Genomic DNA, 18782 nt, shown 5'->3' with positions numbered 1-18782 from the left:
TAAAGGGTGGCAAGGAAGGCACGTTGATGTAGCGCATGTTTTGGCACAATTTTCATTGGACCTTTTTCTTTTGTTTTTATTTATTTATTTTATTCATTATTTATTTCAAAATAATATGTAAAAAAAATATTGTAAATCATAATAATTAACAATTTAAAAAATTCAAAAGATGTAAAATACTTGACTAGTGCTGAAAATTATATCAGTGTCACTTAAATTTAATTATTTAAATAGAAGGAAAAGAAACTTAAATTAATTTTAAAATATAATTAACTATCAATGCCACGAAAATTTGGACAAATAAACTACTAACATATATTATTTAAAAATTACATAAAAAATAATATAAATTACAATAGTCAATAGCTTAAAATATCTAAAAACATATAAAAACAAAACGATTTATAATCTAAATTCTGTATCACATAAATTGAGACAAATATTGCACAGTACTATTTGTCTAACGAAAAAGAATAAAGTAGCTCACATTCGCTCGTAAAAATGAGAGAATACTAATAACAAATGGTATGAAGAATTTTTACACTATCAAGCCAACCAACATAATTTTGACAAACTTTCTTTACATAGTCAACACATATAACATTGAACACTTGCCTTTTGCTATATTCCTTCGACATGATTCTCTCAACTACCATAGTACTCGCAGGAGTTCAAAAAGGAATAAACAGAAGAGATAAGATCCTTATACTGAAACTAAGTTAACATTCACACTTCACTCGTATACTGACTCCATTTCAAGAAATCGTCTTCACTATCATAGTCCTCCTTCACTGGACTCTCAATTCCTGGAACATCTTGCCCCACTGCTTCAACTTCTTTTTCATCAACATGTTCAGGCATTGCTTCTTCCTCCTGCGTATGTTGTTTTTCAGACATTGCCTCTCCTTCCTGTACAAAATCATAAGCAGCAAATGGATGAATTAGGAAATTGGAAAGAAAAAAAATTAACAATTTCTCGAGGGCAACTCTGATTAATAACACCAAGAATTATGATAATGACATGTGCATCAGTATGTTAATACTGATGAGAAGTAAGAGCAAATCCATACATTGACCTCCTGAGTCCCCTCCATTTCCTCCTCTCCTGTCAAGCCAATTGACTCATCTTTATCAGCATACTGCAATTCCTCAGCTTCAATTTGCTTTAATTGCTCAATTACCCGTTCAAAGTGGGAATGATCTGCAACAAGTATATTTTCATGTAAGACCTCAGCAGAACACTAAAAAAAGAATCGCACATTTTAGTGGAATAGCCTTTCTCTTCCTCAGGCCAATGGTTCCTTTTCCATCTGTGAAGGTCTTATGACATGGAAGGATAATTTAAGTGGTGCAGACCTGATCCGAAGTTCCAGCCTTTAGACATTTTACAATATAATGATCAAGGGATATGGTAAAAGTGAAATCATCAAAGAATTTAATATTTGTTCCAAATGAAACAGAAAGCAAAGTCTAGGATAGTAGATTCTGGAACCCATTAATGGTGGACCGGTCACGCAAGAGACATATAGGAAAACCAAAAATTAAGTGTGATCGTCGTAGCATTAAGTAAACAATTTACTGAAACTGAATCTTCAGGATATCAAGACCATCTTTTTCTGACAAACGTAAACATACATTCATAGTATGTCCAAAGTGAACAATCCTAATAGCTCAATTGTAGGAACTATGTAAAACCTGTATCTTCCTGTAGTCGGCATAGTACAGCACCTGGCCTTTTATACATCTTAAATAAAGATGGAATTTTCTAAACTATCCCAATATCAGTTATTTTATACTCTTCTATGGTCAAACAAGATTAAATACAAGACTGGTATCAAAGAAACTACAGAAGAAAAGTGCCCCACCATGAGCAGATACAGAATTTTAATTCTAGATACAACAATGCAGAAACCATGTTGAAAAAATATTGAAAAAACAAAAAGAGAGAACTCAAACCATTCAGAATTTGCATACTCTAATAGGATTCTTCTTAGCCATCATTTGACAGGAGAATCTAACAAAAACTAGGGAGAATTGGAGGATCACAATACAAACTCATGAAAGAAGAAAAGGAAATAATTAAGGAATATGAATCCACGCTCCAACTCCTTTTCCCCTGTTTTAACAAGTCAGGTTCCAATTCATTTTGGGGCTTGATAGGCAAAAACAAGAAGCTAGCATGTATGGTTTCAGCCACCCCAGAAGTCATGTTTGTCATGCTGATAAAAGATTTCTCTTAATTGGATGGTTTCTCTGAAATAATAATATTCATTTGTGAGTGCAGTAGAGAAAGTTGATGAAAATTTACCTTTGGAACGATTTGTTAGAGCATCATGAAGCATAAATGGATTTTTCCGCTCTTCTTTCTTGTATTTTAGCTTTAGCTGTCTACGTGTCCGGCCAGGAAAAAGTTGTTGTATCAGGGATAAGTCTGTCCCAAATTGCTGCACAGCCTGAAGACATGTATGTTATAAACCTTAAAGAGCAAACCAAGGAATGAGAACAAGCATCACAGAACTGTTTGTGCTCAATCACATCAAGCATCTTTATCCATTAGCTCTATTTGGTTCCATGACACCTTTAAGTCAAAAGTTAAACAATCTTTTCGAGACCTGATTTATTGTAACATTTGAGTTTCTGCTCCCCTACTCTTTGCATAAAAGTTAACAATTATCTTAAAAAGGGGATTATTAAAAGAATAATAATCTTATAAAAAGGCTCAAGAATAATAATCTTATAAAAAGGCTCAAGCTTTTTTTTAAATAGTTAAAGGAAGTTCACGCCTTCTTTGAACAAGTCTGGACCATATTAATACAGTTCCTCAAAGGTTCTCCTTTACGCACCACTTAGCAAATTCAATCTTTGTTCTTTTTGTTTTGGTTAAGTAAAAGATTTCATTGATAATGACAAGGCCATGATGGCCGCATACAAGAGGCATACCCAAAAAGGAGGGGCGTACAAATATGGTCCTCTCCAACAGCCACCCAATCCCCTGTACAGCAGGAACTACATGGGTGCACCAAAAGAAAATTAAGGGATCGGAAGCTACTTCTCCCTATCTAAAATTAATTTTTCCTATTCAAATTTCATTTATCTCCCTATTTACTTGTGCATCTATCAGTAGGATACAAAGAAAGGGGTGTACCTCATAGAAAAGTTCTGTGTCCTGTTTTGACCACCTTGTGCGGGGGGTTTTGTCCATGTAAGTCTGATAATTGAAGTAGGCAGAAGTATCTTCACCCCTAGGGCTTTTATTATGATCATTAGCTTCCCCATCTTCATCTACAGCATAGGTCTCATCATCATCATAATTAGACAAAGAAGCACCAACACTGCACAAGCACAAATCACGGAAAAACTGCGACTTAAAAAAGGACCTGGTCCCAGAGGGGAAATACAAGCAACACCTCCAGCATAAGTAAAAAGTGAACTATTACACAACAAAAGCAACTGATTACAAAACTATTACAGCATGCATGGAACTTCTAAGATCTCTTGTCCTGATTATTTTACCTTTCTGAAATACAATTTAGGTAGCAAAAAGTAAATTAAAGTATTTACCTTATAATTTTTTTCTCACATTAGATATAACAAAATAATTTTATTTTTTTAAATAACCATGGTGTCAGGGCCAATCCGGGTCATCAGGCTGGGTTAAAAAAAAGATTGAATAGAGTTAGCAAATGCCACTTCACCATTTCTTGAACAATCATGATGCTAGGGTTGAAGAAGATGGTGCACTTGGTCAATGTGGCGTAGAAAAAGAGGAATAGCAGAGGCAAACGGACATAAGGGAGGAATATACACATAATTCGGATAAAAGTGCTTGGACAAGTAAGCTAGAACAGTTCTATAAGAAAAGAATGAGATTGTAGACAATATAAAAGAGACAAGTGGTGCCCTCGAATAGTTAGAATATGGACCTGATATGAGAGAAGCAGACCTTATGGATGGAGGCTACAATGTATCAACAACAAACCCAGTTTATTCCCACATAGTGAGGAGGCTAGAATGTATAGTGCCAAAATAACCTACACACATTATCTGCTTTAGGCAATATAAAAAAGACCAGTGCAGCTCTTGATAGTTAGAAATGGATCTGATATGAGAGAAGCAGACATTTTGAATGGAGACTAGAATGTATCGAGCCAATAATAACCTATACACATCACCTACATTTTCACTATCAACAAGAACAAATTTATTTAAACTGTGCAGTAAATGAAAAATGCCTAAGCATATGGTTAAACATGGATTAGTATTTTTTTTCACAAATAAAGCAATGATAAATGCAGATTAGTATATTTAATTGTATATAAGCTTCTGATACCTCTGATCTGTAGTAGGTATCTGTGACGCTGCTGGATCTTTTTTCTGCAAGGAAACAAAAGAATAAAGGACGACTGTGTCACAAAAAAAAATCATTTTAATTTTCCTCTTTTTAAAGGTCGATGAAAAACAAGAGAACATAAAGAAGAACGCACCGCCAACCGCTCTTTGTGCTCAGCTAATAAAATTAGATCCTTAATAGGCACCTTTGAATAGTCAATCTCATCCTCAGGAGCCTCAAGCAAAGTTTTGTCCACTGTAAAAAAGGATATTCCTGGTTAAAAATGTTCATTACCATAATTACGCCAGATGTCAGCAATACCCACTAGGCTTACCTGTTCTCCTATTTTGACGAGTGGAATGAGAAAACTTTTTAGGCTTCTTGTTGGCTACCTGATCAGATGCTTCGGCGGTCTTTTTACTCTTCCTAACTCGTTTTCCTTCCTTAGTAACTGTTTTCTTGGACCTCTTCAGTGTCGTTTCCCCTTGTGAGTCATTTTCCACCTGAACATCATCATCATCATTCCCATTTGTAACAGAATCATTAGGATGTTCAGGCACATATTCCCCATCATCAATTACTTCTTCGGACTCATCTACTAGTCTATTTGCATTCACAGACTTTCTTCTACTCCTTAATGATCTACTCTCTCTGTTCTCTTCGCTAATTGCAGAAAGATTAGATGCACGTACTTTTTGTTTTTTAGTCTTTGGCCTCTGAGATACCTAAACAGAAAGTTGCAAGTGGGTCAAGAAGTGGAACAAAGAACTCCAACAAGGCAAACTAATGCAAAAATTAGAGAAATAACTGAAACAATTTGAAAAAACAAGTTGTAGATTTACAGGTTCCTCAGGCATCTGAACAGTAGCCTCAGAGTGTTTTGCTGGGATGCCAGAATCCGGAAGAGAGGCCTCCACAACATATTCTTCATGCACAGAAAATTCATGCGCAGATTCTGTAATAATATTGTTATCAAATCCTCTGGCTAAGGAATCAAGGACAACGGCAGCAGGTAATTCATGTTCCTTCCCATTATCCACAAAACCCATTTCAGAATGAACGTAGTGTGAATCTGGCTGACTTGACACAGATTCGCCTACATCTGAATCAGGAATGATTGTATCATATCTCTCTCTGTACACTCGTAGCTTGGGCTTGGGTTGGAATTTTCTACTCTGCCCTGAATAAGGATTAGTGATTTAAAAGAAGTGCAGGATATAATAGCATAAAAGTGCAGGAACCTGAAAATTCAGTCATACCAGATATAGTAGTTACCCCAAGGATATCAGATTCCAGGGAAGGATAGGGGTCCATCTCCTGCAAAAGACAAAGCTGGAGTTTTCATCACTGTGACAAGGAATTTAAATGTCAATGCTTCTCTACTCAGAGTAAAAAGAAGGCAAAGGCATGAATTTGACCATCTGACAACTTCCACTAACAGGAAGAACACTTCCTTGGAAAGTTGAAGGATCTTGGGCTGCTGCAACTTCATCAGATTGAAGATGGGAGGCACTAGGAGCTGAATCGTCAACTGAAGAAGCTGGATCTAAAAACTGTTCTTGTCGCTTCTCTGCACCAGCAACATGAACAGCAGATGGATCTGTAGCAGGAGTAGAACTCTCTGCATTATATGCAGCACAAAGTTTTAATAACTTAATCTTTAAAAGGCCAATCATTCAAAAAGAAGTGAACTCATTTGCAGCATCCAATTGATAGCAATATAACAAAATACCCAGTTTAATCCCACAAGTGGGGCCTGAGGCGGATAGAATGTAGGGTGATCTTACCCCTACCTATGTGAGGTAGAGAGGCTGTTTCCGAAAGACCGTCGGCTCAAAGAGATTCCAATTGACAGAAATATGTAGGAAAATTCAGCAATAAGAGAACAGAAGAGGAATGGTTGTAACCTATGCCGCTTGAGTGAGGAAGTAAATCATCAAACGAATCCAGACCTATATATATGTCTGCATTCTGAAAATTAAAGAACTTTAATAAGGATATAAAAGGTTTGTTAACGAGATCAAAATATGAATAAGAAACTATCACCTCTCCCTCAGATTTTTCAAAGCAAGATTTCCAATCTTCATTGGTATCGGTCATTACCATACTTGCATCTAGACTTGAACCAACAGATGGACCCAAAGTTTCCGCCTTAAGAGGATGCTCCAAGGAAGGTTCTGCTGACACATAGTTTTGTTCATAGCCTGCTTACATTTAACAACAGAAAACCATTCTTGAAGAAGTCTAGCAACAATATATTCCGGAAAAGGTAAGAATAATAATATAACACAAAGGCAAGAAGCTAACAATTTTGAGAATTCTTTGCAGTCTTAAGAGCCTCAAAGGAATCAGTTGCTACAGTATCACCGGTGGGTTTTGACGTCAAAGAAACAGCTGAGGACGCAACAGCTGGACCTTTTTTCAATGGACGAGGCTTCGCCTTGGGTTGAAACTTGCCGCCAGCCTTGACTGCATCCAATAACAATACAAAGCAAAAGCTTGAAATAATAAGAATAAATAACATCGCAGACCAAAAAACCCATTTTCTCCCCACTTACCAGTCTTTGAAGCACCACCAGCAAAAATATCATCTAAAAGGTCCATGAACTTACTGTCAACACTGAAAAGAACATAAATGATAAGAGAAATTGTAACCACTAAAATGAGTTTAAAAGAGCATGTGATTATCTCTTTTGTAAAATTTCAAGGCCAACCACATATGCGGACACTTAAATTTTGCACGGAAATCTGCTTATGTACCTCTCCTTTTACTTTTCCCATTTAGACACTCCAACTACAACTCAAGTGTCACTTAAAACACAATTGCAATCAAATGCAAAAGGGCTGTGTAGTTCACAAGCTAATGTGGCCAATAAAACAGAAGCACGTGAAAAGTTCCTACGTTGAATCAGATGAAGATTTCAAATAGACTTCAATGGAATCTCCAATCCACTCCAGGGCCCAAACAATTTTCTGATTTCGAGATTGTACATCAAGCTGAAGAATCAAAATGTCCATCCAACAGCCAGTAATCTCGATGTTCGCACAAGTTCAAGCCAAACAATTTCAATTCCAAAGTCAAGCTCTATAACAATTGACAGCAAGAGATGGAATTTTTTCGCACGAAGCTTCAAATGAACTTTGAGGTCTTCAAATTCTCATCTAAACTTCTTCAACCCAAAGTGACAAAGCAATGTTTTAATCAAGAATTTCAGCATAAATTCACGAATGCAATTCATTCCACTTATTATTTAGCCAACGGATTTGAAATCTGGGTTTCGCACCAATCTTCGAAGTGTGTGATGATGGTGGATAGGAGTTCTCCAATTCATACAAAAAGCCAAATCCGGATAATCGCGTTTGTGAGGAACGAACAAGGTCTCTGACCAGCTTGTCTTCGCAATTTCAGTATAGAAATGGATAAAATAGAGAGTAGAAGATATAAACCACATGGCTTCTCATCTTTAGTGGGAGTGCAGATTGAATTAGGAGAAAATAAAGTCTAGGGTTTATGTATTGGAGAAGAGAAGAGAAAGGACACTTGGGTTTTAAAAAAAGTTGAAAAAAAGAAAGAGAGAGAGAGAGAGAGAGTTGATACGTTTGGGATGTAGTTCGAGTATCTAAATGGGAAATGTGAAAATTGAGGTACCTAAGCAGATTCTCGTACCAAGTTTTAAGTACTTCAGTATGTGTTTAGCCGAATTTCAAGTTCCGAATTATAAACAAAGCCACATAATTTCAATGGTCCGTAGATACAATTTTCAAGGCCGAGACTGAACCAGAACATAAAAAGAGTTTAAAAGAACCAAAAAAAAAAGAACTCATAGTAAAACAAAGGGGACAATGTTCATAAATCATAAATAATTCAGAACATAGGTAAAGTTCAAAAATGATAACTAAAACTAGATCATCTAAATCACAGAAAAAGAATGCTTACTCTAAAGCTAATCCCCTGTCCCCTCCTCAAAGAACGAAACACTTTGCACCTCATTACGGTGAATCTCCCTCGAAATACAACTAGAGGATATTAACATACACGATAAATGGTCTATGAATACACAGTCCAACACCGAGATATAACTAGATAATATGAGGAGAAAAATAACTAATGCAATCTTTACAAAAATCAAATTATTACTACTAACTGCAATATGAGATGTACAAAGCTAGATGGGTTTCACCTAATCCATAGTAACGTAATAATTTTCATGGATAACAAAATAAAATAAAAACTGCACCCAGTATTGTCAATCACCTCAAAGTTTTTATCAGTACAGTAAAAGAAAGAAGTTTGGGCCTTTTGGGTGTCTATATCTCGGGACCTCTCTCAAAAATTTCCGCCAAATTTTGGTTCTTTCTCCAAGAAAATTTCAATAAATATACAAAAACTGATATGTCCATTGGCATTCTGTATTTGCGTCTGTGTGTGTTTTGTGCATGTGCAAAGGCGCCCAGGATTTGGAGGTTCGAGCGCCAGCTACTCAAATCTATACATGTTACTATTTACATGGTCCAAACAGCATACACATTTGATTGGTTTGATTTATTTTGGACTTCACTTCTGGTTATTCGCCTTCTCAGTTTATATAAACAAACCAATCAAGCAGAAAAAGTTAGTGATAATGACAGCCTAGAACAAAGTATAATTCTTTTCAATAATATTTAAACAACAGCTGTATCATTTTTTAAAAGGCTAGGAACAAAATAAATTGCTTGTCATGCTATGTCAAATATAGACCCTATAACAGTTCAAGCTCAACAATATAAGATTGCAGCACTGAAAAGTTGAAAGATAGGTAAACGCATGCCATGACGGAAGGTAGGATAATAACTAAACAACACGGAGCACCTATTTGACACCCGAATTTATGAAGATACTCAAGAACAAAAATCCCAAATCTGTATTGAAGCCTATTCAAGTGCAAGAAAAATCCCCAAAACTAGGTAAACAGTTATTGCACCCTAGGGTGTGGCCTAGTTGTCAATGTAAGTGGTTGAACACCATAAAGTCTCACGTTCAAATCCCAACAAAAACAAAAACAAAACAACACTAGGTAATTTCCCCACATCTGTCCTAACCTTGGCGGACAGAGTGGTGAGAGGTGACAGTTGTCTCATGGACCTGTGGAATTAGTCGAGCTGAGCACAAGTTGGCCCACACACCACGGCTATCAAAAAAATCTGAGTTAACAGTTACTGAAACTATAATGCCAAAATTCTACTTTTCCCTTACTCTGGATATCATTAATGCATTATAATTCACATGTCAAACAACTCCGTAAGCAGAATGTACAAATTCATACAAAATCTTTACTCTACAAACTCAAGAAAAATCAAAATGTCGTCGAAGTTTTGAGACAAAGCTAGACATTTTTGCAGGGAAATCCTAATAGTAACATGAATGTAAAAATCAATTGGTAGAACTCGATCAACTTACAGTGACTGGTGGCGAGAGATATGGCGGAGGAGGTGGAACGGCGGCGACGGTGGCGGACTGTCGGTGGTTTGGCTTTGTCCAAGTGTGTGTGAGAAAGATGATGAACCGGCTGAAATCGCCGGCCGAGGAGAGGGAACAGGGGAAAGTGAAATCGGAGGGAAAATTATCTATAAATTAGGTTAACTAATAAAACTTGGGCGGTTGTAAAAGTCATTCACGAGCATAAGGTGTGAGCCAATGGTTAACAAAGTGGAGTGCGAAGAAACTTAACGTCGCGGGTACAAATCTTACTGAATACACAAAAAAAAAAAAAGATTGACTTATTTTTTTTACTGCTTGTTTGGTCAAGTTTACGTATTTTGACTAGTGTTTATTTTTTAAAAAAAAATATTTATTTTTTAAAAGTGAATTGTTTGATTACATTTTTTAGAGAAAAATAAGTATTTTTGGAGAATACAAGAAGCAGTTTTTTAGAAGTTAAAAAAAATAGTCTTCTTAATAAAAGTACATTTGGACGAAAAATAATTTTAAAAAGCTTGAAAAAATATTAATTATTGCTCAAAAATACTTTTGAATTTATTGATTAGACACAAAAACTTCTTACCATAAAAAACACTTTTAAACAAATAATAATTAAAATAAGTTGACTTTAGAAGTTTGCCCAAACAAGTTGTTAGTTGTAATGGATTGCAAAAAATACTAATCCAAACACCACCATTATTATAAAGAAAAAAATAATGTCCCTCGTGTTTACCTTGATAATAAAAAAAAAAAAAAAAAACACTTCCCTTGATATTACATTTGTTTTTTTGAATTAATATTTGGATTTGTAAATTGTAACAAATCTTTTTATCTATTCTTTTTAGTTATGTAAGAGATTAATAATTTAATTTATTTACCCTACCAGCACACCTTTTAATTATATTTTATTAATTCTGTAGATATTTTTTAATTTGAAAGTCCTAAAATAACATCGTAATATGCCATTTTCATCTCTCTTTTTTTTTTCATCAAGCTTCCATTCGCGTCAGAGGGGAAAAGCTTATCGCAAATTCGGGAAAAGATTGCACTGCCTGAGGAATCAAACGTGCACAGTTTCGAATCAAAAGCCACAAATTAAAATTTCCTCATTTTTAGAAGCAAATTAGAAAAATACTCCAACGTGTGAGATTTGAAAGTAGAGAAATTTGTATGATTTGAGATGTAGTTGGCCGAAACCCTAAAATTTTGGTTAAACCCTGTTTTTGTTGTTATAACATTCGTTGAATGCGTAACCCAACAACTTACAACTTAGAAGGAATAGGATACCAAACTCATATAAGCTTTAAATGTAGCTGCGTCTCTGTGGACAGGATCACAACTCCCTTAAATTGGCATACCGAACTCGCACATATCAATGGCATTTTACACTACAGTTGAAAAGAGAAGAATCATTACAGCAAATCGTCTATCTCACTACCTGCCTTGGGAATCTTGAGCCGACACAGGTTTTGAGTCTATACATTCATTCCTCTATTTTTTCTGCAAAATATGGGAACCGTGGGCCGTGGGGTTGACTCCCCCCACTACCACTTCAGGATATATGAGGAATTTGCCCAAGTCCTCAGTATTCAAAGATGATTATCCAGAAAAAATTTACTCAAATAAATTGAATATGCCCTGAAAGCGAATTGCACAACAGGTTACATACCCCAGATAAACCACACGGCTGTATCACTAACCCACAACGACAATCTGCTACATTTTCCATATTCCTATGTCTAGGTAAAATGAATGCCTGGCGTAAATATTTGTTCCTAAAGAATACAACAACTAAACCTCCTATGAATCCAGAACAGGCAGACTTCTTTTTTGAAGTAGAATTTTGTTAAGTTTAAACAATTTCCTACGACTGAGAGAGCACCCTTCCAACCAGAGCTAAACGATCAGGTCTAGAAAGCCATGCGCCCTGCAAGTCTGCTTTCTGATATTCTTCTGTCTATTGCCGCATCTATAGAGGTCATCTGAAAGAAGAAAACACAGACAGGAAATTTTAGGATTGAAGCGTGAAAAGGTTAGCTAATCAGCACAATGTACGAGTCAAAATCATAGCCTACTTCAATGACAATAGATTCTGACCTGGGCCAAATTTGAACCACTGTTCGACCATAAATATCTATAAACAATCATAGTAATTTGCAAACATCTGTTGGGTCTATGCTTGCACACGCAAGCCAACTCTTTCAAGGTCAAAGTAAAGCTCAAAGAGAACATGGAAATTTCCAAGAACTAATACATTCACTCTGCTGAGATTCCTTGAGCAGATGGCAGCATAGTAGTCAGAAATGCCATTACTTAACTACCAGCAAAAGATATAGAAAGATACATACTTGAATCTTTGATGACCACAAAATTGTTGGGATTGCTTGCCAACCGGAGAATGGCCAAAAGAAGATAAAAGAAGCCCATTATTTAATGGGGTTGAATCATACACTAAATTGATCGATTATTAGTTACTCATCCAAGAGTACGAGCTACTTCCAAGAAGATGAAGGAGAATGGAAAAACTTACAAATTTGCTTTATGAATATGAAAGAATAGTAAACAACTGAATCCGAGATATGAAACTAACACCAACCATCTGGATAAATGTACAACACAAGTCCAAATCCATAGCAACAAATGCTAGTATTAGGTAATTATAACTTACCTGGCTAGTCTCATCGTGCACCTGATACTTTGGCAAGGACATTCTTCTTTCCTCCTGCAAATATTTCACATCAACACTCAGTATCACAAATTAACCGATAGATATTAATTAAATGAAAATGCAAACACTACTGACCATGGACATGGCCTCATCATCCCAAACTAAGTAGACCTCATTCGTTGCTAGTTGATTAGCTGGAGCTTTGTTTGTAATAACAGGTGGTGGACCAATTGAGGGTCCACCAGTATTTGGGCCAGAGGCATAAGAATGTGAATTTACTGGTACTGGGGCTGCAGAAAGAGTAAATGGGATGAGAAATGAAGAATCAAATAGCTTTCCAAAAAGAATGTTACCTTACTATAATTAGAAACAATTTAACTTTAAAATTCCCCTTTTACCTATAATGAAATGATTTAGAGCGATACAAATATCTAATGATTGTTTTAGACCAAAAAGGGCAATCCGATGCACTAAAGCTCCCGCTACGCACAGGGTCCGGGGAAGGGCCCCACCATAAGGGTGCATTGTACGCAGTCTTACCTTGCATTTCTGCCAGAAAAGTTTCAAGTCTTCCTTTTTTTCTTAAACACCGTGTCAAGTCAAATGGTGCCACATGAAATGGGATGGAGGGAGTACATATTTTCCCCTAATAAGTGCAAAAAATCCAAATACTTATCTATCCTATCAAGAGTACTACGATAAAACCAAAAAATACAGGTTCTTGGTGCATTTGTTTTTAACTCTAGGTACCAGCAGCCTCAACCCCTCAAAGCATGCCTTGTTCCTTTCCAAAACAATCAAAGAATACTACTTCTCACTAAAGAATCAGAACAGAGCTGCTTATCCCATCTCAAGGCACAACACGAAATGGTAGTAATAAGTAAATTCCCAACAGGAACCATGTTGAAAGTGTTGGGCCTTAAACAAAACAGATAAAGACATTACAACTCAAGACCTTGAATACCTGAAGTCTGATAGCCAATGGCGGTAGGAGCATTGCTGCCCATGTTTGGGTCAAATAAGCTCTTTGCTTCAGCTGCAGAGCTCAATGGCACACTCATTGACATCGGCGGCGGTGAGAATGGCGAACTTTGCGCAAGGTTGTTGTTATTAGGAACAACAGGAAACAACGGTTGAGACACTGGAACAGGTGGGGCTGGGATCCCTGGAGGAGCAACAAGTGTTGGCGGAGCAGTGGCTGGCATTGGAGGCCTAACATTTTGCACAGGAAATAACGGTTGTTGCGGCAGACTCATCGGAGCAGGAGGTGGAACCGAGCCAGGAGGATACTGTGGATACCAAGGCCGAGGTGGAACTGGCCAACCAGCTGGGGGCATAGGCAGAGCAGGATTATAACTACACCAAACAGGACAGATCCAAGTAAGACTTTATATACCATTAAAGTTGCTGATTAAAATTCTAAAGCAGCCAAGAATTCAAAGCATGTCAAAACAACAAAATGTAGAAGAGAAAGTTGACGAAAAGATATAAATGCAAACGCTAATTTCCCTAATATCTTTTTTTTAATGACTGTGTAAACTATTTCAAGTTGCATGCTCTTTGACTAATCCTCCCGGTAGCTAATTACGGTCCACAAGCATAGATGCTGTCATACCGGTAAGTCGGTAGCCCTGAACATCAAAGACTCAATAAAATGGATTCACACTAAGTGTTGAAGCAAGAATTCAAACATGGAATCTCCAGATTGTTACTCCTATTCCTCAACAATGGAGACAATTTTCTGTATTACTATAAGCCAGAATGCTAGATATCTCAATACTGGAAGCCAAACTGCTGAACACCTGAAAACTAGCAGTTAAATTCTTTATAGGCCAAATCTCGACTAAATTTAGGTATGCCACAGCATCACAATAACAAAGTCAGAACTGAGATATTTGCATCATACTATAATAATGAGCTTGAATCCTTCTCATATTTTCATTATTTTGCTTGGTTGACCAAATAATACTACTACTAACATGGGGAAGAAACAGTAGGTAGTCCTAGAATAGAGAAATAAAGCAAGATGTAACCCCCCCACCCCCACCCCGGATGATAAGCAAAAGCAAGTTGTAGTCCTCAAAAAGATCAGAAGTCAACTATAGAAAGAACTAAACTTCAGTTCAAAGAGAGAGCTCACCTCTCGTTTTTTGCTAATCCATTTGCTCAGGACGGGTTCCATATTAAAAGATTCTTTAATTTACCTTCTTAAAAGAATTAGATGTGTTGTTCTTCTGTATACATTGCTTGTGTCGTTGACTAGTTAAAATTGAAAATGTTTTCCTCTTTTCAAGAAATACTACGCTTCTCTGCATTTATTCTGACTTGACCACAGATACTTATTCAAGGAGAATATAATAGTGATAAATTGAACTGAATGACAGATTTCATCTTAAACAAAAGTTATTCAAGGAGAACATATCCTGGTAGAAAAAATAAAATGAACAGACTCCACAATTCAAGCACACAATGAAGAGACCATGTCCCGGATCTTATGCGGGTAGGGGTGTACATCGGTCAGTTCGGATTTATATATTATCAGTTTGATTTATTGGTTTTCAGTTTTTAAATATGCTAAACCAATAACATATTTTTTATCGGTTTATCGGTTTTTAGTCCTTATCGGTTCGGTTTTCGATTTAACCGATAAGAAAATACTTATAAATAGAAATAGTAGTAACTAACATAAAAAAATTTGAATCTTAGTTGTAACCAAAAATCCTGCATGATGTGTTCTAATTTACAAGAATCTTCAAGTTTGAACTAAATGTTGTTAGGAGAAATTAAGAGTTCGTATAATTGAAATAATAGGTTTGTTAATTTATAGAAATTAAAGAGAAATTGAGAAAAAACGAACCGAACCAATAACCCAACAATTTTTTTTATAAAATCATTAAAAAACGTTAACCCAATAACAATAAACCAATAACAGTTTTATTGGTTCGGTTTATCGGTCGGTTCGCTTTTTGCACACCCCTATATGCGGGCATGCATTCTCATGGATCCCAAATCTCTATGGCAAATAGAAAAAACTCATCCATATCCAAAGATTTAGCATGTAGCACACAAAAGGAAAGGTTTTTAAAATAAGCAAACTCATGCAACAGCATATGAAAATGAAAGTGTATCATAAAGTATTCAAGCATGAGGAAACATAAAACTTATAAGAATAAGAAACATTTCCAGGGGAAACATACAGTGGTGGTACTGCGCCAAAAGTTGGCCGAGGAGGATATCCTGGAAGTGCACCACCAAGATACTGGGATGATGGAATGTCCACTTTGGCAGTTTTTGCTGGGATCTCATCATCTACAGGAAAATAAAATCCAACAGGGAAAATTTAGCTTTATGTAATCATAAAAGCAAGAATCCAGAAACGACATATTAGTAATAGAGGAAAGGATCTGCGGAAAGCTGAAAAGGCAATAAACTCATGTTAACTCATATACGAGATAAAAAGAAGCACTAAAAACTCATAACACAAAAGGCAAAAAGTTTTAAACACCTAAAATCAATGGACAGGAAGCAAAGAATTCAGACATCAACGGCTATTAGTTAAGCAAGATGCAAGGTTCCAAAAGCTTAAAAACAAGCTTCCAATTTATGAATGATACAGGGTTCTACGGAAGTAGAGATACCCAGGAGGCAATAATGAATCAGAGATTTAAACCCACCAGCAGAGAGATATTAAGATACAATCTTCAGATTTCCCCACGGGAGTATGAGGGCATCTGTGTGGGATGGATGATACAAGCACTCCTGAACTTCTAAAACATTATTTCAAATTTCAACACCCTGATTTAAGTTGGTAAAACCAAGCTAAGGAAATATTCTTTTTTGATAAATCAAGAAATCTCCAAGGGCCAGTGAAGAGGGTTGACGCATGGTTCGAAAATCGGTAGATAATAGGTCCCCCTCTAAGTTGAGGAAACATTTGCCACGAGAATAGCAATTCAATAGTACCAGTGCAATGGTATAACAAGAAAGACACAAAAGCAAAGGTAACTTCTCTTCTTGCTACAATTCAGCAAACCGTATTGGCTCCTCCACGTCTTTCAAACAGGCAAAATTTAAGCACATCGCAATACTGCTCATACCTTCCTCTCCATAGTGCGCTGCTAAGACATCAGGTGGGATTCCTTGCATTCCATATACTTCAATATCTGTTGACTCTCTGCCTTCTTTGGCATTCGGTACCCTGTAGCAGCCAAATATGCTAGCTTAATACATTTATTGCCAAAAAAATACAAAAAAGTGTAGCATGAAACATTATCGGCATATTGGATTCCATCCTGAAAGAATTCCTTGGAAACTGGAGCAGGCAAGAAGCTTTAGGAATTTTGCAGACATAAATGGGTCGAATAAACAAGGTCAAACTTGTTTTGAACTTCAGAAGCACCCATATAAAACATCAACGATAATGGTCTCCATCTAAAAATAGTTGAGGTCCACTATATGAACCCCTAACATCTATTCTGCTCCATGGGACCCATTTTATTGCAAAACTCAATAATTAGACGTGGTACCTATACACATAGCTTGCCTCCATCGTGTTTTGTTCTACCCAAATTAGTATAATTCACAATTCTTTTAGTTGCATCAACAGGTTACAGAACACTCTTCTATCATGACATTTAACTTCTGAGACAGAACAAATGACCACTTTCTGCAGCTTCCCATTAGGCAAATTCTATAAAAATGAAAATATTCCAAGCATGTGCATATTATATCTGTATAGTTTCGGAGAGATGTTGCCCTACATTACAAACCAAAAACCTCACCTACTTTAGATGATGCTTTTTCTGGCGAAAAAATATTATCTTATTAACAAGTAACCCCAGTGACATTTATGGATCAAGGGATATCATAACAAGAGAACCCAAAGACGGCCTCTTAATTAGCCAATTTCTTTTTATTCAGACACCTAACGAATAATTCCAGCCTCTAACACCTTCTATTGTCAAAAATGTACCCTATTGAACAAAGATATTCCACAAAAACACCAACAAAAGACTGTTAAATCACAAGAAATACATCAACGTTAAAAATGTAGCTAGAAAATTATGAGAAAAAACGCACTTGCTGACGGTTTCTTTGTGAACCTGAAGAACATGAATGGCCATACCACCAGCAGTAGAAAGCTTCTTATGACACACATGGCATTTGAAGTGTTTAGCCTTTTGATGTTGAACCAAAATCTTCTCATCATCGAACTCCCTGTCACAGTAATAGCACCATACTTTATCCGACGACGATCTCTTCTTCTTCTTCCCCATTTCTCCCTACCAAATCAACCAAATCGGAAGAAATTAATGCTAGGGTTCCGAAATCGATCCGCTAGGGTTCCGAAATCGATTTGGGGATTGAACACGGGTTTTTTTCTGTCTCTCTCTTTTGGAGAGTTAGGGTTTCAGGAGAAAAAGGGAGGGAGCCAATTCCTAATAGAGCTGGCTACTTATATATATATTTTTAAAAAAAAAAAAAAAAATTAGCTTATACATTTTCTTTAGAAAATTAGATTAGAATAATGAAAAAACAAGCAATTGAATGCATTTTTTTTTTTAATCCTTTAGTTTGTACCTGTATTAAAGCTCGATTGAATTGAATTTGTAACGCATAAAATTTATCTAAAGAAAAAATATGTTTCACCTGTGATGCATCCATACTCGGGACTCGATTGAATGCACTTGCACCAAATACTGAAGTGTATCAGATGAATTCCATAAGTGTTGTTTGAAGAGAGATAAAAAAGTTGTCGTCGATCTATCTTTGGCTCAAGTAACGCATCTACAAGTAGTTTGAAAAAATAAATACGAAAATGAAAGCATTAACTATAGTGAAATTTCAATCGGGCTTTGAATTTGACAGGTCGGATCATACTGGCCCATTACATGAAATAGCAAGTCCAACACGCCAGTCGGCCTCAACGGGTCAACTCACTTTTTAAATAAATATTATTTTATAAAAATTTAAATTTAAATTTAGATTCTAAATATTAACAATGTAGATATTATTTACTAAATAGTTATCTCAAACAAAGACTATCACAAAAAAATTATAAAGAAAAATGATGCAAATATAGTCATTTTAGTATTGGTCAAACCCATCGACAGCCCCCTAAACTTGACATAATATTTCACTTTAGCACCTCGAGTGAATGTTGTTCATTTTTGACACCTCAACCAGTATACGAGTATGTCATTTTGACACTTTTTGTATAGGTGTCAGCTCGCGTGTTTTTCACTCATTTAGGCGCGTGATTACTGTTTTTTATCCGATATGACGTCCAACTTGGTTATAATAATAATATTTAATTGCTTTCATTT

The 18782-nt window shown here is 36.1% G+C and overlaps 2 protein-coding genes across 4 annotated transcripts; both read right to left on the bottom strand.

Annotated features, from left to right (window-relative positions):
- Nucleotides 1-488: 488 nt before the first annotated feature.
- On the bottom strand, nucleotides 489-10022 carry LOC107859683 (transcription factor TFIIIB component B''). 3 transcript variants are annotated; one of them, XM_047407117.1, is made up of 15 exons: nucleotides 9768-10022; nucleotides 6889-6950; nucleotides 6638-6799; nucleotides 6377-6534; nucleotides 6238-6301; nucleotides 5749-5951; nucleotides 5590-5647; nucleotides 5173-5510; nucleotides 4665-5055; nucleotides 4485-4585; nucleotides 4331-4374; nucleotides 3146-3332; nucleotides 2309-2453; nucleotides 1071-1201; nucleotides 489-909 (listed from the first exon to the last, which is right to left on the bottom strand). In XM_047407117.1, exons 2-15 carry the CDS (start codon nucleotides 6932-6934, stop codon nucleotides 727-729), a joined length of 2211 nt encoding a protein of 736 aa, XP_047263073.1. In that variant the 5' UTR covers nucleotides 6935-6950; nucleotides 9768-10022; the 3' UTR covers nucleotides 489-726. The 3 variants fall into 3 exon arrangements, with proteins under 3 accessions (XP_047263073.1, XP_047263074.1, XP_047263075.1); XM_047407118.1 differs by having other exon boundaries at nucleotides 5749-5930; XM_047407119.1 differs by lacking the exons at nucleotides 5749-5951; nucleotides 6238-6301.
- Nucleotides 10023-11387: 1365 nt separating this feature from the next.
- On the bottom strand, nucleotides 11388-17900 carry LOC107859682 (protein SUPPRESSOR OF FRI 4). The gene is made up of 7 exons (XM_016704766.2): nucleotides 17536-17900; nucleotides 16554-16654; nucleotides 15654-15765; nucleotides 13421-13812; nucleotides 12592-12746; nucleotides 12457-12510; nucleotides 11388-11770 (listed from the first exon to the last, which is right to left on the bottom strand). The coding sequence occupies exons 1-7, from the start codon at nucleotides 17730-17732 to the stop codon at nucleotides 11699-11701; spliced, it is 1083 nt and encodes a 360-aa protein (XP_016560252.1). The 5' UTR covers nucleotides 17733-17900; the 3' UTR covers nucleotides 11388-11698.
- Nucleotides 17901-18782: the final 882 nt, after the last annotated feature.

This window comes from Capsicum annuum, chromosome 2 (genome assembly GCF_002878395.1).
Source record: "Capsicum annuum cultivar UCD-10X-F1 chromosome 2, UCD10Xv1.1, whole genome shotgun sequence".
Classification (NCBI taxonomy): domain Eukaryota; kingdom Viridiplantae; phylum Streptophyta; class Magnoliopsida; order Solanales; family Solanaceae; genus Capsicum; species Capsicum annuum.
Note: the sequence above shows the minus strand (reverse complement) of the source record. Positions and strands in the feature narration are given on the sequence as shown.